Source organism: Mus musculus, chromosome 3 (genome assembly GCF_000001635.26).
Source record: "Mus musculus strain C57BL/6J chromosome 3, GRCm38.p6 C57BL/6J".
NCBI classification, from domain to species: Eukaryota; Metazoa; Chordata; class Mammalia; order Rodentia; family Muridae; genus Mus; species Mus musculus.
Genome location: NC_000069.6, coordinates 123005287 through 123029517, shown reverse-complemented (window position 1 = coordinate 123029517; position 24231 = coordinate 123005287). Strand labels below are relative to the sequence as shown.

At 40.3% G+C, this 24231-nt stretch overlaps 1 protein-coding gene across 4 annotated transcripts in view; it reads left to right on the top strand.

Annotated features, from left to right (window-relative positions):
* Positions 1–23312, top strand: part of Myoz2 (myozenin 2) — a 28798-nt gene extending 5486 nt beyond the window's left edge. For 3 of the 4 annotated variants that reach the window (XM_006501828.3, NM_021503.2, NM_001355462.1), the window contains 4 exons: positions 3286–3455; positions 12840–12969; positions 15735–15918; positions 22901–23312. In XM_006501828.3, coding sequence (XP_006501891.1) covers positions 3297–3455; positions 12840–12969; positions 15735–15918; positions 22901–23135 — 708 coding nt within the window. In that variant the 5' untranslated portion in view covers positions 3286–3296 and the 3' untranslated portion in view covers positions 23136–23312. The remainder of the gene's footprint in view (positions 1–3285; positions 3456–12839; positions 12970–15734; positions 15919–22900) is intronic. The other variant, XM_006501830.3, reaches the window with a different exon arrangement.
* The last annotated feature ends 919 nt before the right edge of the window (positions 23313–24231 follow it).

Here is a 24231-nt window from a genome sequence, read left to right as displayed (position 1 = left end):
GGTCGTACTACAATTGTTTGTAAGTGGATTAAATTCCTGGATCCGACTGCAGTTCTATATCGCTATAAATGACAGCTGTAGGAAAGTATGCCTAGCCATTTTATTTTCAATGGATGAGCTAATGCCTCAAAGACAACCTCCTCAGTCATGAGGGTGTGAGTGTGCATCGTTTACCAGGCCCTGAGATGGAAAAATACCATTAGGACCCCATGCTGGTGTTACACTAAATGACAGGGGACACCTGAACTTGTGCATAGGACCCATGAGCATAGAAGCAGGCAGCACACTCTGCTGAGAGTTTTAAGCAATGGGGGTGACCACTCCTTGGAATTTCAGCTCCCACACGGTTCTGAAACTTTTGCTTGTGTGACATCGTAAACTTACCTTTAAAAGGGAGGGGAAGGAAACCTCGGGGATTCAGCTGGCCTTTTGTTGTTGTGTATGCAAAGGATGTCGTCTTGATGTATTCCTGACACGTTGATGGATATGATGCTGTGGTTGGTACCGTCAGAGAGGCTCTAATGAAGTGTGGGGAGAAACGAGCACATACGTACTCATAAAGCGACGACAAAGCAAACAGTGCAGTATTTGAAGGTTTTCCTCTCGTAGCTACAATCGATAGGAATAACCTCAAGGCCACAGAGATAATAGCAAACTTATCCAGCAACCATTTGAACAGTTATTCATGTTTTTACTTTGACTTGTTTATTACACATATAGAACTTTTTGTTTTTTAATGGTGATCTCGCTGTTGTAGCTCAGGCTGGCCTTCTACTTGGAATCCTTATGCCTCTGTCTGCTGAGTGCCACTATTCACAGCTGGAAGTTCCTTTTATTCATTGCTAGGAATGGATAAAGCTCCTTAGCTTTATCCATAACCCTGTATAACGTGTGTGTGTGTGTGTGTGTGTGTGTATGCATGGGTGAATTGTGCATGTACTTGTATGTGTGAGTATACAGTTTTTGGTTAGTTCAAACTGGTCTTGATCTGAGGTTGACCTTGAATCCTTGATCCTTTGTCCCCACTTCCATCGTGCTGGGATTGCAGTCGTGCACTGTTACATCTGTCTAATCACTTAACTTTAATCATGGTATGCTCGCTGTATAACTACTGGCTTGTAGAATTTCTGGGAATGCTTTGGTCTGGCCTGTGAAACACTACATGTCCTGTCACATCACTTTGTTTCTTAGGCAATGCTTCTGAGCTTAAACATCCAGATGTTCTGTCACTCAAAGCCACTGTGGAGTGGAAGGTGGAAGTTTAGGACTTGAGACAATACAGATTGGGATGTAATGAATGAGTTGACTGGTGAAGTATTTTCTTTTTTGTTTCTTATTTCAGTGTTCTTGTGGCATAAATTTACAAGCAGCACTGGATTGTATCAGCAGATGATTTCTTTGTATGCCCTAACGTTGAGGACTGATAAGTTTTCGTAGCTGTGGGTGCACATTTTCCTCTGATGGCAGCTTGTAGTGAGCTGCTAAAGAGGAGTAATCATTTCTTGTGAGCCCAGTGAACCTAGAGTAAAAGGCAAAAGCTTTCTTTCCCCAAATACCTCCCCTATGCCTTCCTTACCATGGACCTCAGCATGGGTTTTCTAGATCAGCCTTTCTCATCCTTGGCTGTGATTCTATATTTAGCACAAGTTTTGTTCTTCTCTTAGCAAGATTGTGTAGAGAAAGTAGCTATCTGAGTTAGCACATGCTTGGTTGAAAATAACAGAAAGTAGCTAGGTAAATGATAAAGGAAATTTAGTGATTTACATATCTGAAAAAGTCAGAGGTGACCTAGGAGGCCTTGTGGGACGGCCTTTACACAAAGCCAGGGCGTAACCCCGGCACTGATTCCCTTGTCTTTGCCCTGTTCTACTGTCATTCTCCCGTGGACTGTTGTGTTCCAGTACACGCTCCTCAACGCTTAATTATCACAGCTCATTTGTCACATCATCTATGGCTTCTGTCTTAGTCGGTAAAAATAAATATCTGTTTGCCTAACAGTCAGTTTTCCTCTTTATGTACTTAACAAAACTTTTCAGTGGCAAAGAGATTCTGAGCATTCTACAGAAATACATTCCTGATTCTGAAAGCACTTGGAGGTCTTGATGAATTATACCTACAAGTTCAGAGTTTGAGAAGGCTGGCACAGGAATAGTGCCATTGGTTGGAAGCTAGTGTGGGCTACAAAGAGTCTGAAAATAAAATCCAAATGAAAGAAGGAAGTAGAAGAATTTTATCTCTCTTGACCTCTGGGAAAGCTCTTTAGTATTAGAAATAGAAAATAGTGATCTTTTGTCTTGAGTTTTTGGTTGGTTGTTTTGAGACAGAATATCGGTATGTAACACAGGCTGATATATGGAACTCACTCTATAACTTAAGCTGGCCAGGAACTCACAAGTGTTCTGCATCCACTTCTAGCTTCTGGGACTTTGGGCAAGAATACACACTCTCAGCTAAAAATAACATTCATACAATTTTTTTCTATAATTACAACACAAGGTACATAAAAATTAAAACCAAAAGAAAATACAAATATAAATAAATAGATAGATGATTGATAGATAGATAGATCGATCGATTGATAAATAGATAAAAGAATCATGATTCAGAGCTTTGGAGATACAATGGAAGTGTTAGTAATCATACATCAATCTTAGTGCAGGGATTCACAGAAATGGCCTTTGAGCTGGTTGGGAAAGATCTCCACTCCATTTTCCTTCCTGCCCCCTTTATCCCGGTTGCTTGGCGCTAGCTACAGAGAGAATGGTATTTATCCAAGACTAGACAGTGAGCTGGAGAGAACGTGTACTTCAGTAATAGGCAAAACCCAAACTAATGCACACAAATGTGAGGATAAACGCAAAGCTTATTAATGTAAGTGTGCAGCAGTTCTGTTTGAAAAGTCGGCAACTGGAAAGCCTAAACAGTACTAAGAATATCACAGCCAACTCATTAATTCTTTCTATATGCCTGGTAGCATGCTGAATAGCTTATATGGAATATTTTATTTACTTAAATACCATTTAATACCAACTCTTTGCAGTAGTTATTCTCGTTATTATTAGCTGAACATTAGCGAGGAGGACATGGAGGTTTAGACAAAATAAGCAACCTATGTGATCATGTAGTGCCAAAATGATGAGCTCAGATGTCCCTCAAGGATGACTGACTCAAGCACAAGCCAATGACTTACTGCAATACTGGGGGAGGAGACAAATCATAGAACTTAGCCAAGTGTGTGAAATTGCTTTCTTTTGGATTCTCATGAAGGAAAATGTTGTCTTGCAGATGTTGACGGCATGGACCTGGGCAAAAAAGTTAGCATCCCCAGAGACATCATGATAGAAGAATTGTCCCATTTCAGTAATCGTGGGGCCAGGCTGTTTAAGATGCGTCAAAGAAGATCTGACAAATACACCTTTGAAAATTTCCAGTATGAATCTAGAGCACAAATTAATGTAGGTACAGCCTGACCGTGAGTACATACACAAATCGACAGCATTTCTAAGTTGAAATGTGTGTTAGCAGGCTCCCAAACGAGTTGTTCAACATACCTTCTTTTCAGTTTAATTCTATGAGACCCTTTTAGTCAGGATGATGGATGGATAGCTTAGGTGCCTAAATAAAGGAAACATTATGTATGACATGAAAAGGCTTTTCTTCTCAATAGGACATTGTGAGCCGTAGATTTGGCACTGGGGGTGTGGACTGTTCTGCTAAGAGGATGGGAGTGAGAGGGGAGAAGTGGTACCAAATGTTTCCACATCTTATCACCTACAGTTAAATGTTTGTGGTGGAAATACTCCCAAAGAACACAGAGGTCCACAAAGCAAGGCTAAGGGTTGTGTTTGCTGGATAGGCTTTGTAAATGCTGAGAACAGGACTCTCTGTCAGTCTTGTCTCAAAGTATTTCTTCCATATGGTAATGGCCAAGCCAGCACTCACCTAACTTTTCGGGCCAATAAACATCAAAACCTTAACACTTTTGATTATATTTTATAGCTGGGTGTAGTGGTGCATTCTTGTAATCCCAGCACTCTGGAGGCAGAGATAGAAGGACCACTCCCAACTTCCAGGCCATCGGGGCAACACAGGGAGTTCTAAGCCAGCCAAGACTGCAGAGTGAGACCTTGTCTCAAACTAACAAACGTTAGATTTTGACATCGGTTACCATCATATTCATTTAAACAGTCATTGAGAGGAACTGTAGAGAAGGAAGTTAGTTAATAAAAGACAGATAACCAGTTAAGGTAAATGAGTCTGTTTATTTTTATTACTTGTATTTCCTTGTTATACTAACTAACTAACAGTTAAACGAAAAAAATGAAGACAGAGTGTTTCTATGTAGTCCTGGCTGGCCTGAAACTCTGTGTAGACCACGCTGATCTTGAACTCATAGAGATCTGCTTACCTCTTCTACCCAAGGACTGGGATTAAAGGCCTATGCCACCATACCAGGCTTAAATTAAGCTTTTGAAAGCCGGGGATTAAATGTGCTGATTGAGTCCCTGCCTGACTTGTTCAAACTCCAGAACTATAGTCAACCAAACAACAAGCAAGACTTGATTCTAGTTTTAATTGTGAATTCAGTGAGACATGGAAAATCACACTCAATTACGATATTTTCATTTGTGAAGGATAAGTTTTTTGGTTTTTTTTTTTTTTACCTGAAGTCATGGGTAAATAGATGATGTTATTTTAGCCTATTATTATCCATAATACCCTCTCCTCGGAAAATATCTGTGGCTAGTACAGTATGAACTGAAAATAATCCCTATTTACCCAATGGCCTGTTACAAAATTACATTCATGAAGGAATAACAACAAAGACGACATTTTATGAAGTAATATGAAATAGGTGGATTAAGGAAAGCCTTGCAAAACCACCTGCAAGTTCAGACTTCTCAGTAAATGAATAATGCCTGCTTGCATGACTCCCACAGACACTGCAAACACTAACGGTATAACTACCGCTCTGAAGAAGGAAGTGGCTCTCAACCTGCCAAGTGCTGCGACCCTTTAACACAGTTCCTCATGTTGTAGTGACCCCCAACCATAAAATTATTTTGTTGCTACTTTATAATTATAATTTTGCTACTGTTACAAATCATAGTGTAAATATCTGATATTCGCTATTAGTCTTAGGTGACCCTTGTGAAAGATTCATTTGACCCCAAAGGTGTCACAGCCCACAGGTCAAGAACCACGGGTATGTGGGATTAGAACTGTCTTCATGAACATAACATATCCTCTCATAATCTTACATATTTGTTTTCAGTTATAATAAACATATGAAGATATGACTTGAGATTGTTTACTATTCCAAGAAAATTGGACATGAAATGATTAGTAGAATCCCAAACAACCAAATCAAACAATATAATGATGCTAAATAACTTAGAGCAGTATATACCAATAAAGATTGTAAAGGCAGGGATTGCTTGGTCTTTTAATGTTGTGTGCCTTTATCATCTCTAGACAAAAAAAAAAATGCATTTATTTGCTTTTGGATTTCCAACATAGTGCCTACAACATAATAGGCACTTGCTAAATATTTCCCAAAGGTATAAATTGACAGGAATCAGAATTCTTTTTTTTAATCCCTGTCATGTTAACGATGTTCCAAATTGCAATGACTGAGTTGTCACACTTGACAAAGTGACTGTGGCTTATATATGCTATCTTTCTCATATTTCTCAGGCATATTTTAGCACTAAAATCATGTCACAAAGAGGTTGTGCAACAGGTAACACCTTAGAGAGGATTTCAGTCCCCATATTTTACAGTTAAAAAAAAACTAAAAAAGACAAAGTAATTTGTAAATTAAGCAATCATGTCGTTGATAGGAAGTTAGGACCAGTTTCCTCTTAGTGCATAATGAGCTGGCCTAATTATTGATCAGTTGTTCTAGAAAATACTTTTACCTTTCCACATCCACTGAGCTACAGACACAATTACTTATCTGTATGGTTCCTGTTTTATTACATTGTTTAGTATCTCATATAGATGATAACACGGGTCAAATCCCCATTTCAGGATCTCAACTGTTAAGTAGCATTGTTTATTTTCTTTGGTTGGCTGGGTTTTTTTTGTTTTGTTTTGTTTTGTTTTGTGTTGAGACAGTCTCACGCCTGCCAGACTGTCCCTCAGCTGACTATGCAGTCATGGTTGGCCTTGAACTCCTTGAACTCCTGATTCTCCTGTGTACCCTGAGTATAGGCACATCCTAAAATAAAAATATAAATACAGCTTTGAGCTTAATCTACTTCTAAGGGGCACTGGCAAATTCAAGTTTCATGTACTTTGTATGAAATAAATAATATTCAGAACAAATGGATGAATGCTTCAAAAGAATGGTTGCCTGCTACATGAACTAGTTTTTTTTGGTTTTTTGAGACAGGGTTTCTCTGTATAGCCCTGGCTGTCCTGGAACTCACTTTGTAGACTAGGCTCAAACTTTCTCGAACTCAGAAATCCGCCTGCCTCTACCTCCCAGGTGCTGGGATTAAAGGTGTGCACCACCACACCCGGCATGAACTAATTTTAAAGTCCTGGTTGATAAGGTTGTTTATGTCTTAAATAAAAGGCAAAACAAAATAAAGAAAAAAAAGAAGGAAAAGAAGAAATTAGTGAAATAAATGTTCAAGATAAAGTAAAAATGTAAAAGGAATTAATGATAATTATAATCCTCTTTATAAATCACTGTTAATGGATATTGGGCTGTTTGCAGTCTCTAAAACTTCTAGGAGAAAGTGTACAATAAAAGACCATTATCCCAGGGAAACACACACCAACTGGTTACCTAATACCAAATGGCCAGCCCTGAAAACACATAGACAAGCAAGATTATACAGAGTGAGCAGCAGCAGTTAAGAGCACTGACTGCTCTTCTAGAGGTTCTGAGTTCAATTCCACTTGGTGGTTCACAACCATCTGTAATGGGATCCAATGCCCTCTTCTGGTGTGTCTGAAGACAGCTACAGTGTACTTACATAAAATAGATAAATAAATCTTTTTTAAAAATACAGACTAAGCAGATTGTATTTAGGTATTGAAGAATATATATATATATATATATATATATACACATATATATATACACACACACACATATATATATATACATGTGCATATATATATATATATGCACACACATATGATAAATGTAGCAACAGTTAATGAAAAAAGAAGGCATGAGTTTGAAGGAGAGAAATAGGGATATATGGGAGGGCTTGAAGGGAAGAGAAAGAAGGGGGAAATGACATAATCTCAAAAAATAAAAGAAATAATTTAAAAACTAAAAGACTAAAAGAAAGCACACATTTGCAAATGTACCAAAACATTTTGTTTCCTTACAAAACAGTTCTGTTTGTCACGATTTTAAAATGCCACATTCCATTTTTCTCCAAAATACATTTGTTATTGTATCAAAATAAAAACATCTGATTTTTTAAAGAAAACAATTCTTAAATAAGACTAAACAATGTATATTGGAAGTCTTAATATAGATTTATTACGTTTTGTTTAAAAAAACCATTTTCTTTATATTTGGTACAAAGTTTACAACAAATCTTTTTTGTTGTTATTTCTACAGAAATCATGCAATTGCATATTTGTTTTGAACTTGTATGTTTTGAGCCTAGAAGACACTGCTTTCATTTTATGGTCAACCTCAGTAAATTAACAACCACATTTTCGCTTGTCTTTTCTACCTTTCTGATGGGAAACAGAGATGGTTTCTGGTGGGAACACCATAATTTAAGGCTTAGGCCACAATCACTCATCACCTGGACATCACAGGGCTTTGTTTGTACACTAAACAATGATAATAGAAGGCTTGCGGCCTTCCTGCTAATGACTAACCAAAGAGTGGATGTTCCAGTTCGCTCTAAGCCGCAGGAGATGTCCTGTTTCCTAAAATGAATGTGGGTAGGATTCCCTGTCCCCATAGGTGAAATTCATATTATAGACATCTAGACACGTAACAAATGGTGATGTTTTATGCATTATGCTTTGAACCTTCCACATTAACTCAACAGCCATTTAATGTATACTTGAAGCTGGTAAAATATAAATATAGTAAATTCAGTAAAATACTTGAGGTAGATGATAAATTCAAAATGTAAAACATTAAGTTATGTATGTATGCAAAATGATTTACATTTAGTAATTATTAAAAATGGCATTTAAGACTTTTTTGAAACAGAGTTTCACTCTGTGATCCTGGAACTCACTGTGTAGACTAGACTGGCTTCAAACTGATAGAGATCTGTCTGTGTCGGCCTCATGAGTGCTGGTATTAAAGATGTGCACCACTACACCTAGCTAAAATAGTCCTTATGTATAACTTACAGAAAAAAATTTGCTTAACTAGATTTAAAAAGACTATTACCCTTGGGAAATCACAGTGCTATGAATGTGGTAACAAAATTCTGTTTGACATGAACAAAAAAGAGAGGCCATAAAAGAACGTTGCAGATGCAGTTGGAGTGTTGAGATTGTACAGATGTGGTGGCATTTTTGCTATGATACACTAGAAAGAAGAAGGAAATTGAAGTTAGACATGGAGGATTTAGGATTTGGTTTGATAGTGAACAGAGGAGGCTCACTGGAAGTAGATGAAGCAGCAGTCTTAACATGATGAGCAGTAAAGAACGGGAATATGTGCGACCAGATCTTGGAAATGTGCTGGTACAAGTAAGAGGCAAGTCCAAGATCTTAATGGCCGGACATGAGTTTGAACAGTATTCAACATGAGGTAAGGAAGAATTTCTAAAGGTTGGAGTCATGTCAGACATAGACACATTGTGTTCCAACTGACTACAAGAGAAGTAAGTGGTGGGAAATGAACAGAAGGCAGATGTCTATATGACAAAAATGAGGAAGGTTGGTGACTCAGCAGTCAAGAGCACTTGCTGCTCTTGCAGATGACCTGAGTTTAGTTCCCAGCATCCACGTGGCAGCTCACAACTGCCTGTAACTCCAGCTCCAGAGGGTTGCAAACCCTTCTTCTGTCCTCTGTAGACAACCACACTCACACGCACAGACCCATACACGGGTACACATGCATGTAATCAAAAATAAAATAAGGGGCTTTTAATAAGGGTTATTTCTTTTATGTATATGAGTACACTGCAGCTGTCAGACACACCAGAAGAGGGCATCAGATCCCATTACAGATGGTTGTGAGCCACCATGTAGTTATTGGGAATTGAACTTCAGAAGAGTAGTCAGTGCTCTTAACCTCTGAGCCATCTCTCCAGTCCATGAAATAAGTTTTGAAAGAGAAATAAGCAAGAAAGATATGCACATTGAAGACTAAAGTGGTAAAGACAAACAAAGTTTAAGAAAGTTATGGCAAAAAGAAATTAGCTGGATTTGATGATTTACTCGCTAAAAATTCAGCAAATACTCATAGAATAATTATATTATATAAGGCTTTGTAAAAACAAGCATTCAATTAGATTCCAAGCAAACATGTGTACACATGAAGATGGCCATGTGTGGGAGAGGCATACAGTGTGGAAGAGGCATTCAGTGCTGTTTGTGGCCCAAGGGCTTCCTAGAGCTTGGGGAACTGGTCCTCAGGAAGACTTCCGGGTCAAATTCATTCTTGTGTTTGAAGTGTGTGGCAGGTCACCACACTCATCAGTATAATAGTTTGTAATTCCATTAGTTACCTTCAAAACTCATGATTTCATTTTCCTTTATAACTAAATAATATTTCACCGTGTGGATGCACATTGATCAACTGAGTGGAGAAGAAACTGCAGAGTGGGAATCTTTGCCAGCTATACATCTGAGATAGGATTAAGACCCAGAATATACCAAGACTCAAAACAGAGTCAAGAAAACGAATGACCTGGGTTATTGTTATTATTATTTAAAAAATGGGTTATGGTTCTGAACAGAGAGTTCTCAGAAGAGCAAATCAAAATAGCTAAGATAGAGCTATAAAATTGTTCAACATTCTTAGAAATCAGAGAAATGAAAATTAAAAATACTTTGAGATTTCGTCTCGACCCAGTCAGAATGGCTAAGATCAAGCAAACCACTGATAGCACATGCTGATGAGGATGTGGGGGAGGGGATGTAGAAGTTAAACCCTGGCTCTTCCTCTCAGCCCCATGCTCCCAGGAATAAGACTCAGACTCAAAATATATTGACACCTTGAATGCCTTGGCCATATAGCTAGGCTCTTCTCTGACTAGATATGACTTAAAATACCCCATTTATTCTAGCCTACATTCTGCCATGTGGCCGGTTTCCTGTGCTCAGGTACCATGCATCTGCCTTGTCACATCTTTTCAGTGACTCTCCCACCTTCTCTCTCCAGAATGCTTCCTCATCCTGATGTTCCACCTCTACTTCCTGCCTAAGCAATAGGCTATAGGCTTTTTAATTGACAGACAACGTACCCATACAATACACGAGATATTCTCTCCACAAGGGAGCACTTAGTCATTGTTAGTGGGATTGAGAATCCATGCAGTCACTATGAACATCATTATGAAGAATTCACACCAAGCTAAAAATAGGACTACCAGATGACCCAGCAGTACCACTCCTTGTCATGTGCCCAAAGGACTGACTCAATGAATACTTTCTTAGCTATGTTCCTTTCTGATCTATTCACAATAGCTAGACAATTGGAAACAAACTGAAAGTTTTTAAAGGTGTTATTCTGTTGCCATAGAGGCAATCCTAAATTATAAGACTACAACAAATTCACTTACACCTTAAAGGAGAAGTATCTCTTTTCAGAATTTTATTTTCTTTAAAACACACACACACACATTCTTTAAGTTTATGTAGCTAAATACATGTCGCTTTTCTGTTTATAGGCATGGTAGGAACGACAGCTGTTCAGATGCTATAGAATTGGAAAACTTTCTATATTCTAATGATTCTAAAACTTAAGTATAAAATACAACACTAATATAATAAAACTATGAGCCAAAGAGGGCCACACAACCTTCATTAAAACATTACAGGGTATTAGTTACCTTCTAGAACTGTACAGTAAGATCCCAAGGCTGAAGATACCATATGCTGGAGTCTTATAAAACATGGGGGACGGGGCCTAGCAAACACATAAGTTGATGCTCACAGTCAGCTATTGGATGGATCACAGGGCCCCCAATGGAGGAGCTAGAGAAAGTACCCAAGGAGCTAAAGGGATCTGCAACCCTATAGGTGGAACAACATTATGAACTAACCAGTACCCTGGAGCTCTTGACTCTAGCTGCATATGTATCAAAAGATGGCCTAGTCGGCCATCACTGGAAAGAGAGGCCCATTGGACTTGCAAACTTTATATGCCCCAGTACAGGGGAACGCCAGGGCCAAAATATGGGAGTGGGTGGGTAGGGGAGTGGGTGGGTAGGGGAGTGGTTGGGAGGGTATGGGGGACTTTTGGGATAGCATTGAAAATGTAAATGAGGAAAATACCTAATAAAAAGTATATAAAAATGGGGGAATCCAGCTAGTTAGTCAACTGGAAGCTTCCTCCCTACTGTCTGCCTTTCATAAAGCTGAAAGCTAACGGAGGAGAAAAGCCAACATAGGTCACGGCCAGCAGGGACCCTTGCAAATGAGATTAATGACTGGCCTAGCAAGACATGCCCACTGATGTCATGCAAAGAAGGCAGAAAAATTTTGAGAGTAACCAACTACCTTTTCATTGAATTAAGACTTGTTTCAAGAGATAGAACTTATATATGATAGTGTCAACAGAGCCAAAAACTTGTGGCTACAAAGGTCATGAGCCCTAGGGGAAATTTTACTACTGTAATCTGCTAAAAGACATAGCATTAAAGTGATTCCTAATGAGTTGCTGCTATAGCCATCAGTGCACTCCTCAGGCCTCATGGGAGAAGCCTCTTCTTGCTGTGGACAGCAATTACCATAGAGATTCTAATATGAAGAGATTAAAAGACTTCAGAATGTTCAGCCCTACAAGGGACATCTATATCACAACCCTCTTATCAAGGTTCAGGAACCATTGCTGACAAGATGTTGGAAAGATTCTCACAGTCGGAGGCAGTGGAGGCCTTAAGAAAAGAGTGTTTGTCAGACACAGCAGGGCAGATACACATATGAACTCCCAGTACTTGTGATAGCAATATACAACACCTGAGAAAGCTCAAGCCAGACAAAACCCCAGCATGGAAGAGGGGAGGTGGGCATGAGGTCCCAACCCTAGCTTGAGCTCCTGGTATTTGAATGCTGCAGAGAGAGGGCAAATCAATTTTCTTCAATACTGTGACACCTAGTCAACTACACTCAAGGGCAGTCCCCACACCCAGGAGTTGTTGGCCAACACATACTGGACTCAGTGGGGGTCGGGAGGAGCATGAGGTCTAATGAAGTTGGAAAGGATCTTGGAGGAGTTAGGGGAGAGAGATAAATATAAGCAAAACACATTGTATAAAATTCTCAAAAAAATTAATAAAAGACATTATTTTTTTAAAGAATCTCTAAGTCAAATGGTTGGTCAATATGCTTTGTTTTATTATATTGGTAAATATTTTAAATTAAACATAATTCTTATGGTGATGTTATGGATAGAAATCAAATAAATTGAGGGGAAGTTCTACAGTGCCAGGCACACAGTATTACTCAATTAATTTTGTTGTTGTTCTTGTTGCTGCTGCTGCTGCGGCTGCTGTTGAGTGGAATATAGACTGACATCACTGAACGGCTCATACTGTATTACCGTGTAAATCCCTGAGGTCCCGGGTGACATGGTCGCAATGTGTTTACTTTCTCTATATACAAATGGGAGCTAGCATTGCCATTACTGTGCCTAATAGTTTAAATTTACTTTTAAACAAATGCAGCACAATATCGCCATGCAGAATGGGAGAGTTGATGGAAGCAACCTGGAAGGTGGCTCACAGCAAGGCCCCTCAACTCCGCCCAACACCCCCGATCCACGAAGCCCCCCAAATCCAGAGAACATCGCACCAGGTAACTAACCACCTTCAAATGCAACAGTAAAATTTCTATGAATTTAAAAATACTACCCCTCTGAAGTTTCATTAAATGATATTTTGTTCATAAGTTTAGAATAATTGTAACATTTAAGTTTAAAATAATCATTTAAAATATTTACAATAGTTATATGTTGTTTCAGATGGTCCATGCTATTCCTTTTAACTATTTTTATTTATTTATCTGGTGTGTGTGTGTGTGTGTCTTTTGCTGAGTGCATGTGTAGGTCAGAAGACAGTTTTCAGTAGTCAATTTTTTGATTGGTTTCTGTTCTCTGAAAGGACTTTATCTGAAGTCTATAAAGTATATATTTGGTCAGGTGTGGGTGGCTTATTACTTTAATCTTGGCACTCTGGAGAAAGTGGGGAAAAGCCTCGAAGTTATGGGCACAGGGGAAAAATTCCTGAATAGAACAGCAATGGCTTGTGCTGTAAGATCGAGAATCAATAAATGGGACCTCATAAAATTGCAAAGCTTCTGCAAGGCAAAAGACACTGTCAATAAGACAAAAAGGCCACCAACAGATTGGGAAAGCTCTTTACCTATCCTAAATCAGATAGGGGACTAATATCCAATATATATAAAGAACTCAAGAAGGTGGACTCCAGAAAATCAAATAACCCCATTAAAAATGGGGCTCAGAGCTAAACAAAGAATTCTCACCTGAGGAATACAGAATGGCTGAGAAGCACCTGAAAATATGTTCAGCATCCTTAATCATCAGGGAAATGCAAATCAAAACAACCCTGATATTCCACCTCACACCAGTTAGAATGGCTAAGATCAAAAATTCAGGTAACAGCAGATGCTGGCAAGGATGTGGAGAAAGAGGAACACTCCTCCATTGTTGGTGGGATTGCAAGCTTGTACAACCACTCTGGAAATCAGTCTGGCGGTTCCTCAGAAAATTGGACATAGTACTACCAGAGGATCCCACAATATATCTCCTGTATCCCGTCCCGTGGGATTCAGTTATTCGTGGGTGCGAGGGGGACCGCAAACCTGGAAGGAAATGGGAATAAAAGAGAGTCGGAGGACCAAGTAGATTGAACCTATCAAGGTCTCGTTTATTAGGCTGAGGTGCCTTCTTTTTAAAGCATACATCGCGGGGAATATGGGAGGGGTCTAGGGAGAATTATACAAAGAACAAAGAAGTGGGCATCTGCTGACATGGGGGCCGAAGTCAGGCGCCAGGCAGCGGGCACTCTGGATCTTATCTCTGGAACATCGATCCTCCTTGACAGCCTTGGGGGTCAGGCTGGGCTCAGGCGTAACTCATGTCCTTGGATGTCATGGGAACTCAGGAAGAAATAGGGAAGAGCTTTTACAGCCTCAGGTGCCAGGAAAGGAATAGGGAGGAAAGGGGGGTGACAACCAGCTCTCAGTACAAGGCCATTTGGCCTGCCAGGGAGATTGTGAAGGGCTCACTTTCTTACGGGATGGTCTCTGACACTCCTGGGCATATATCCAGAAGATGTTCCAACTGGTAAGAAGGACACATGCTCCACTATGTTCATAGCAGCCTTATTTATAATAGCCAGAAGCTGGAAATAACCCAGATGCCCCTCAACAGAGGAATGGATACAGAAAATGTGGTACATTTACACAATGGAGTACTACTCAGCTATTAAAAAGAATGAATTTATGAAATTCCTAGCCAAATGGATGGACCTGAAGGGCATCATCCTGAGTGAGGTAACTCAATTACAAAAGAACTCACATGATATGTACTCACTGATAAGTGGATATTAGCCCAGAAACTTAGAATACTCAAGATATAAGATACAATTTGTGAAACACATGAAGCTCGGGAAGAACGAAGACCAAGGTGTAGATACTTTGCCCCTTCTTGCAATTGGGAGCAAGGCACCCATGGAAGGAGCTACAGAGACAGAGTTTGGAGCTGAGACGAAAAGATGGACCATCTAGAGATTGCCATACCGGGGATCCATCCCATAATCAGCCTCCAAACGCTGACACCATTGAATACACTAGCAAGATTTTGCTGAAAGGACCCAGATGTAGCTGTCTCTTGTGAGACTATGCCCGGGCCTAGCAAACACAGAAGTGGATGCTCACAGTCAGCTATTGGATGGATCACAGGGCCCCCAATGGAGGAGCTGGAGGAAGTACCCAGGGAGCTGGGGGGATCTGCAACCCTATAGGTGGAACAACAATATGAACTAACCAGTACACCCCCCCCCCCCAGCTCGTGTCTCTAGCTGCATATATATCAGAAGATGGCCTAGTCGGCCATCAGTGGAAAGAGAGACCCATTGGTTGTGCAGACCTTATATGTCTCAGTACAAGGGAACGCCAGGGCCAAGAGGTGGGAGTGGGTGGGTGGGGGAGTGGGTGTGGGGGAGTGGGTGTGGGGGACTTTGGGGATAGCATTGGAAATGTAAATGAAATAAATACCTAATAATAAAAAAATAATAGTTTTACTTAAATGAATGCAAATTATAGTCAAGGGAAAACAATATGATTTGAAAAGCGCAAATCATTAAAATAATAAAATAATAATAATTATTAATAATAACCATAATAAAGTGTCGCCTTTTTTAGATTCCTTAATTTTAAAATGTTTTTAAATATCTCCACTTCCGTTTACTACTTTCTGGTGACTCATAGAAAGGGCCCTTCACAAACTCCCCAGCACGAACAGTAAAGGCAAGAAGATGTTGGTTGGCGTTTAGTGTCTGAAGGGCATTCTGTTCACTCCCTGTGCCCTGTTTCCAAAGGATATTCTGGACCACTGAAGGAAATTCCTCCTGAAAGGTTTAACACGACGGCCGTTCCTAAGTACTACCGGTCTCCATGGGAGCAGGCGATTGGCAGCGATCCGGAGCTCCTGGAGGCTTTGTACCCAAAACTTTTCAAGCCTGAAGGAAAAGCAGAACTGCGGGATTACAGGAGCTTTAACAGGTAACTCATTTATCCAGGGTGAGTCGGAGGATATGTGAACAAGACTTTCACACTACCGTACCGGGAATCAAACTGTCCGAGAAAACCATCTTTCATTCTGAGAAAAGAATCTAAGAAGAAACCTGGGCCTCTGCTAAGTCTGAGTGGACACTCAGTTTTGCATTGTTACTAATACTCTCCAAGTTTAAACTAGTCAATTTGCTGGGGTCTGTACGAAGAACTTCATAAAAGTGATGCATTTTTAAAATGTTATCATTTATCTATATATTTCTATTTCTCCATTTTATTTGTGCGGTGGGAGGACAGTTCACGTGCCGTGGCGCTCTGTTAGAGGTCAGAGGAAAACCTGCAGAGGTCTGTTCTCTACCAAGCTTCTACCAAGCAAGTCCCAGGGATCGAACGCAGGCCATCGGGCACGACAGTGAGGGCCATTACTCATGAGTCATATTGCTGGCACAAGAGTCATTTTTTAAAAAGGTGATTTAAAAAGCTATGAAGTTAGTCAATTATCCTGATGACCAAAATCTTTTAAAAAAAAAAAGTTAGAATCTAACCCCATTATTTGATGCTACTTTCCAGGGGGAGGTGTTCACTGGTAAGATATAAAGATAAAGGGTAGATAAGCTAAGCAAAACTGAGCAGTTTGCAGCCTGGGAAGAGCAGGAACAGACTGAGATATTCCATGTAGAAGCCCTGGCGGCTACTCCAGGCTGACAACTAGAAATTGCAAGCATATCCGTTAGGAGTAAAGGCAAACAAGAGACCAGCCTTCAACAACCTCAATGTGGCTTCTGTCAGCAGTGTCAAGCTGAACAAACACCATGTCCTCTTAGTCACAAAAAGTGACCACAAATATCAGTCTTTTTGCGTGGCCCAATTTTAGATTCGAATCATCTCTACCATAGTTTCGTTTCTGTCAATTTTTAATTATGGCAAGATACATAGTATAAACTTGACAACTTTAAGCATTTTTTTAAAAGATGTGTTTCTTGGGCCGTGCATGGTGGCACATGTCTTTAATCCCAGCACTTAGAAGGCAGAGGCAGGTGGATCTCTGGGAGTTCCAAGACAGCTGGGGCCCCTGTCTCAAAACAAAAACAAACACCACCACACACACACACACAAAAGAAACCCAAGACACACTTCTTTTACTTTATATGGTTGAGTGTTTTGCCTGGATGTGTGTGTGCACTGTGTGTGTACATGGTGCCCTTGGAGGGCAGGAGAGGGCATACAGCCCCCTGGACCTGGAGTTGTTACAAATGGTTGTGTGCCACCATGTAAACGCTGGAAACCTAGTCACCTGCAAGAGCAGAGCATCCTCTTAACTTCTAAGCCATCTTTCCCACCCCTTGCTTTGAATCATGCTAAGGTCTAAGTGGTGAGCAGCATTTCCTACACTCACGATGCATGTAACCATCACCACCATCTCCAAGGCATTTTCTTGTAAGACCAGAAGTCCTGCCTGCATCTGTTCTGGATGGTGAGTCTTATGGTCCTCCTCCCTAGTCAACCTGCTTTCCACTTCATGATTTTTACTGCTCTATATTTCCTGTAGGTAAAATCATATAGTATTTGTCTTTTGTTTTGTTTTGTTTTCATTTTTTATTGGATATTTTCTTTATTTACATTTCACATGTTTCCCCCTATCCAGGTCTCCCCTTCGAAAACCCCCTATCCCATCCCCTAACCCCCTCCTCTATGAGGGTGCTCCCCCACCCACCCACTTCTGTCTCCCCTCCCTGACATTCCCTTGTATTTGTCTTTTTAGACTTATTTAGTGCCATGTCCTCTAGTTTAAATTTTACTTGGTGTTTATACTACAATAAAATTCAAAATATCGACTCCTTCCAGGGACAAGAGGGTTTAAGATTTGGCAGGAATGCATATAGTGCTCCACAGTAGTTCCTAATATGTACCGCTATTCCGTGACGGTTTGTTCTATATGTTACGGAAATTGATTAAGTTTTCCTGTTGTGTATCATATTGAGAAACAGAGAAGCTTTCAGCTTAACAAATGAACTTAGTGACATTAGACATGGCTGAAGAGAGAACTGTGATATGACACAGGACAATGTTCCCGCTGAAATACAGAGGAAAAGGAAACCAGAGAGCAAGGAAAGCAGAGGACGCTTGCGCAGCCATGACGGTCCATGGGAGCAGGAACCCGGGGAAGGAGTTAGAAGCAACACAAAAGGGCTAATGGCCAAGACCTTTCCACACTTGACAGAAGCCTCAAACACACCGCGCAAGTCAAGGAGAGTGAACAAGACAGGAAAGAGGTTTGAAGTCCTGGGATTAACGTTTCTCTTCAAAGAAACAAAAGCAAGTTAATTTCCTAACTAAAGTGATGGAAATCACGATCGAGCAACTAACATCATGATGTAACTATCAATGTATGATCCTATATCCATTAAAAGTATTCTTTCAAGATCAAAGTTACATTTAAGAGTTACATACACATTTTCTGACACAGACATTTATCGACCCCTTTTAGACAATAAGCAAGAATAATAAACAAAGTTGTTATTATTCACGGAGGGCATATTGTGCTCACACACATTCCAAGGGAGCTACTGCAAATCACCAGAATTAGTTAAGTAAATATGTCAGGAATAAAAACTACAAAGTCCCAGTAAACTACAAAAATGACCCAGTAATTATCTCTACCTGTATAAGTTCAACATGACAAAGGCCCTTCGCTGTATTATTCAGAATATAATCCAGTCATTTAAAAGAGAAGTTCAAATACTTTTCCAATGTAAAATAGGCTCTTTTCCCATTATAGGTCAACACAATTTTATTTCTTCAAACTATTAATGATTTTGAGAACATAAGTTAACCAAGAATTTAGTTCAACTATTATACATACATATTTCAAAAGTAAAATGCAATTAGTATTGTTTCACTCTTATATTATTTAATTATTCAACATGTTACTACATTGAGAGTTTATTCTGATATAACTTTTTCATTTTTGTAAAACAAATGGCCAAGACTCACAAAGGAGAGGGAAGGAGAGAGGGAGGGAGGAAGGGAGGGGAGAGAGAGAGAGAGAGAGAGAGAGAGAGAGAGAGAGAGAGAGAGAGAACTACTACAGTTTAGTGCCCCCATGTTCTCAGGCATAATCATTAGATATTAACAAAGGTTGAGATACAAGCTGATAACTCTCAGAGGTGATAATGATTAAAAGAAAATGGACCCCCAAGGAGAATTACAATCTCAAAATGACAAAGAACTGAATACAACTTTTGGTTCTTTATTCCTTTTGTATGTATTCAAACTCCATCCTACATTCAAGCCCATGGAATATGTGGGCAATGAACCAAGAGCAAGAAATTTTCTGGTTTTTCTGCAAATTACTGTGTGATCTTATATATAACTTTGAACTTAATTTTCTTATCTGTAGAACATATTCTGTGATTAAAGTGTCTTTAAATATAGCACATTGATTTGTTAGTTGGTAAAATGGTTTATTTTTCATTTCTATGCAAGCATTTTACCCTGTAGAAAAAAAATAACAATTATTATGAGTATATTATGTATCCAGCACTATTCATACATCTTTACAATATAATCCTTTCAAAATAAACAAGAAACCATCAATCTGTGAATCTGCAAGATACAGGGTTATTATTCATTACATAGGTAACATAATATGAAAACCATTTCAACTCAACTATTTCTGAAAAGTTACTATTATGGAAATTATGGATTTTTTTATAATTATGGGTTGTTTTTTCAAAAAATTTTTTCAAGTCTTTCCACTGGAAATTTCTGCTCTACCAGCTTGTACTAAAGTTTGAAAGTATTCCCCTGGACTTAAACAGCCTTACAGGAGGTCTCCTACTCTGGATGCTAATGCATGATCCTTCAGTGCTGCGGAGAGGATGAGAGAGCCCAAATCAACAGGATGTAGTTTCAGACATGCCAAAGAAAAGAAAACTTCCTTTTCCAAACAGCAACCTCCAACTGGCCCTGCGGTGAGAGCTAAGAGATGGATGATGGAACCGAAGGGATGTGGCCCTTTACAAGACAAGAAGAATGCTCACGGTACCATAGGAAAAAACAAAACGCAAGTGGTTAAAAAGAAAGAAAGCAGCACACTGGATGCTAAAGCTACACCCTGCCCCTACGGGGCTGAGCAGCTTTCCCTCTGAGATTCAGAAAACACAGTCAGATTTCATTTCTGCAACAATTGTAAAATCACTTGAGCAAATTCAACTTACTTCAGAGACATTCAACTCCAGCCAGCCTCCTTAATCTAATGGTGTAGCCAGTCTTAAAAGCCCATGTAAAATAGCCGTGCTTGGTTCAGTGGCTCTATTGTTCCTATCTTTCTTTCTTTACTTTTATTTAATTTATTTATTTTTATTAATTGGTTATTTTATTTATTTACATTTCAAATGTTGTCCCTGTTCCTAGTCTCCCCTCCCAAAATCCCCTATCCCATCCCCCCTCCCCTTTCCCACTAAGAGGGTGCTTCTCCACCCACCAACCTGCTCCTGCCTCACCCCTCTAGCATCCCCCCCCACAACCTGGGGCCAAAGGCCCCCACCGCACCAAGGACCTCCCGTCCCCTTGATTTCAGATAAGGCAGTGCTCTGCTACATATGCAGCTGGAGCTATAGGTCCCTCCATGTGTACTCTTTGGTTAGTGGTTTAGTCCCTGGGAGCTCTGGTGGGCCTGGTTGGTTAATATTGTTGTTCTTCCATGGGGTTACAAAACCCTTCAGCTCCATCAGGTCTCCCCCCAAATCTTCTACTGGGGACCCTGGGCTGTATCTGCATCTGTATTATGTGCTGGCAGAGCCTCTCAGAGGGTAACCATACAACTCCTGTCTTTAAGTACTGCTTGGCATCAGCTATAGTGTTGGGGTTTGGTGTCTGCAGATGGGATGGATCCCAAGGTGGGGCAGTCTCTGGATGGCCCTTCCTTCAGTCTCTGCTCCACTCTTTGTTCCTGCATTTCCTTTAGACAGGAATGATTCTGGGTTAAAATTTTTGCCATGGGTAAGTGGCCCTATCTCTCAACTGGGGACTGTGCCTATCTGCTGGAGGTAGATTCTTCAGGTTCTATCTCCCTTCTGTTGGGTATTTCGGCTAATGCCTTTCCCATTGGGTCCTGTCAGCCTCTCACTCCCTGGTGTCTGGGACTTTCTAGTGGTTCCCCCCAGTCCCCTCTTCCCACCACTGCTACACATTTCTATTCATTCTCCTGACCCTCTGGACTTCTCTCCTGTCTATTCCCACACCTGATCCTGCCCCTCCCCTTTTTTTCCTTCCCCTTCCTCTCTCCCTCTCAGGCCCCTCCCTCTACCTCCCGTGATTATTTTGTTCCTCTTTCTAAGTAGGATTGGAGCATTGGCACTTTGGTCTTCCTTCTTGTTAAGCTTCATATGGTCTGTGAGTTGTATTGTGGGTATTCTGATATTATTCCTATCTTGAAATATTCTCTCTCTCTCTCTCTCTCTCTCTCTCTCTCTCTCTCTCTCTCTCTCTCCCTCCCTCCCTCCCTCCCCCTCCCTCCCTCCCTCCCTCCCTCTCTATCTCTCTCCTCTATCTTTCTCTCTTCCCCTCCCATTTTTCTCCCTTCTCCGTGTTCTCACTGTGGGAAACTTGACCCCAGGCCCTTGTCCCTTGCACAGGCTAGGCATGGACGCCACTACTGAGCTCCAGGTGAAATCATTAGTAAATTGGGACGAGGGCTCTGTTTTATCTTGCCAAGACTCGCTGAGGAGTAGATTTAAATGGTGCTCTTCCTTCTGTGCTATAAGGTCTGCGACATTCTAAGTATTTTGCTTTATTTTTTCTTCATGGCTCCATATTTCTTCCCTAGACAAAATCCCCACAATCAGCCTGTAGCCTCTCTTGCCTCCCTCTGTGAGTCTAGAAAGAAAGGTCTTCTTCCTTTCCCCGAGCTTCCCAGAATTTTATCTGCCTTTGAGTCATCTCTTCAGTGGGCGTGCTGTTATGCATTAGCCAAATTCTAACGGCTAACCTCTCACCTTCAGAAGTAGTTTAAGTGCGTGCGTGCGTGCGTGCGTGCGTGCGTGTGTGTTTCTAGAGAAATATTTGTGATGATTCAAACTAAAGTCACTGAACACTAGGCTGTTCACAGTGTCCTCCTCTTTTGCTGCATAGCTCATCACTGTTAGATGTTTTATTTTTTTATGCCTTCTACACTTCACAAGATCTGAATGTGCACTGCATTGTTCATTTAGAACTGTGCCTGGCATTAAATGAGTGAAGCATGCCTAACAGAAAACAAGCTAGAAATGCACGAGAGATCTTGTATGCAGTAGCAGAGGTTAGATTTTTATTCAGAGATACATATGAAAATTTTATTTGTTTTGAGAGTGCGTTTTAATAAGGACATCTCTCCCTTCCCTTTCCTCCTTCCAAACTCCCCCCACATATCGCTCTCTGCTCTCCTTCAAATTCATGGCCTCTTTTTACAAATTTGGAAACCTTTAAGGTGAAGATAGAAACACGCACAAGACACATTTCTTACCTTCAAAGACTTGGGGGTTTGTAGATGACCCCAAGTAAATGGTAATCTTAAAAATAGATACAAATAACCACACCTCAAGTACAGATGGTTGATAGAAACAACCCGCGCCACAAAATTTGACTCAACAGTGTGAGCTGGGATCATTGGGGGGAAGACAGAGCTGAAATGTCACAAGCACTAAAAAAAACACCAAAAGCATAGTGGCACGGATTGATGCAGTGACTCAGGGATGAGATTTGTCCAAATAAGAGTACATGAAAAGAGGCCTCATAGTAATTTGGTGTCTATCTTCTTTACTGTCAACCCAATGGACCTTTTGATGAAGATGCTTGGTCCTGTGGCCCCAAACTGAAAAACATCAGTTGGAGACTATTAGAACAGGTCCATAAGTTTATGAGATTATTTGCATTTTATGGCAAATAGAATGGAAGATTAATTATTATTTGCCTTTCCTTTTGATTCCCACAGGGTTGCCACTCCATTTGGAGGTTTTGAAAAAGCATCAAAAATGGTCAAATTCAAAGTTCCAGATTTTGAACTACTGCTGCTGACAGATCCCAGGTTCTTGGCCTTTGCCAATCCTCTTTCGGGCAGACGATGCTTTAACAGGGCGCCAAAGGGGTGGGTATCTGAGAATATCCCCGTCGTGATCACAACTGAGCCTACAGAAGACGCCACTGTACCGGAATCAGATGACCTGTGAGAGGGAAGCTGGGGATGCCACAGGAAGTTCTGCACATAGAAGCTGCTGTTGGTCTGCTTAGGGCAAAGCCATTGGAGTTGCTCACCTCTAAAGTCACTCAATAGCAGTTAAGTACATTTCATCTTATGGCACTTAATTTGAACTGGACAATTAAATTCTTATTTTAAAAACTTTTAAGTCCCTTGTATTCATTCAGCACCTTATTTTCATTATTTAGCTTCCTGTTTTGAATAAGCTAGCCGTTTCATTGCCAGCTTAAGATAGAAAAGAGTTAGCTAGCAGACGTTCTCTTCATCTCAATGAGTTATCCCAGAAAATTTACACCACCTCTAGAATCAAAGTATACAGGAAGATATGTAGGGCTGTTCAGGATTTTATTTGAGGGTGAGAGTCAAGTGAGATGATCTACAGATGTTACTGCTGAAGAGGAGGGTAACATAGCACAGCTGGGTGTGTCTCCTCTTCATCTGTTAGTAGACTTATAAATGCATATGTGTGTATGTATATATTTAAATTATTAACATTCTTGAGTTATTAAATTCATTTAGAAGTAAAAGGAGTGAGAGGTAGTGACCCAGAGAACAAAGCCAAATTCTACAGCACTTCTATTGACTAGTGTGTTCTTAGAATCCAGGCTTCCCAAACCTCAATACAATGTATTGATTAGGTGTATCTTTACATATAAATTTTATATGTAAAATCCCAGCACTTGGGAGGCAGAGACAGGCAGATTTCTGAGTTCAAGGCCAGCCTGGTCTACAAAGTGAGTTCCAGGACAGCCAAGACTATACAGAGAAACCCTGTCTCCAAAAAAACCAAAAAAAAAAAACCATATACATGACAAGTATGCAACATGGAACTTGTCGACCCCAATTTCTTCCCATTTTAATTTCGTTAAGAAGCCTCTGAGAGGGCTGGGGAGATGGCCCAGATATAAAAAGCACTGGCTGCTCTTCCAAAGGACCCATGTTCAATTCCCAGCACCTACATGGCAGCTCACAACTAACTGTCTGTAACTCCAGTTCCAGGAGATCCAATACTGGACACAGACCTATGTACAGGCAAAACATCAACGCATATAAAATAAAGTGAAAAA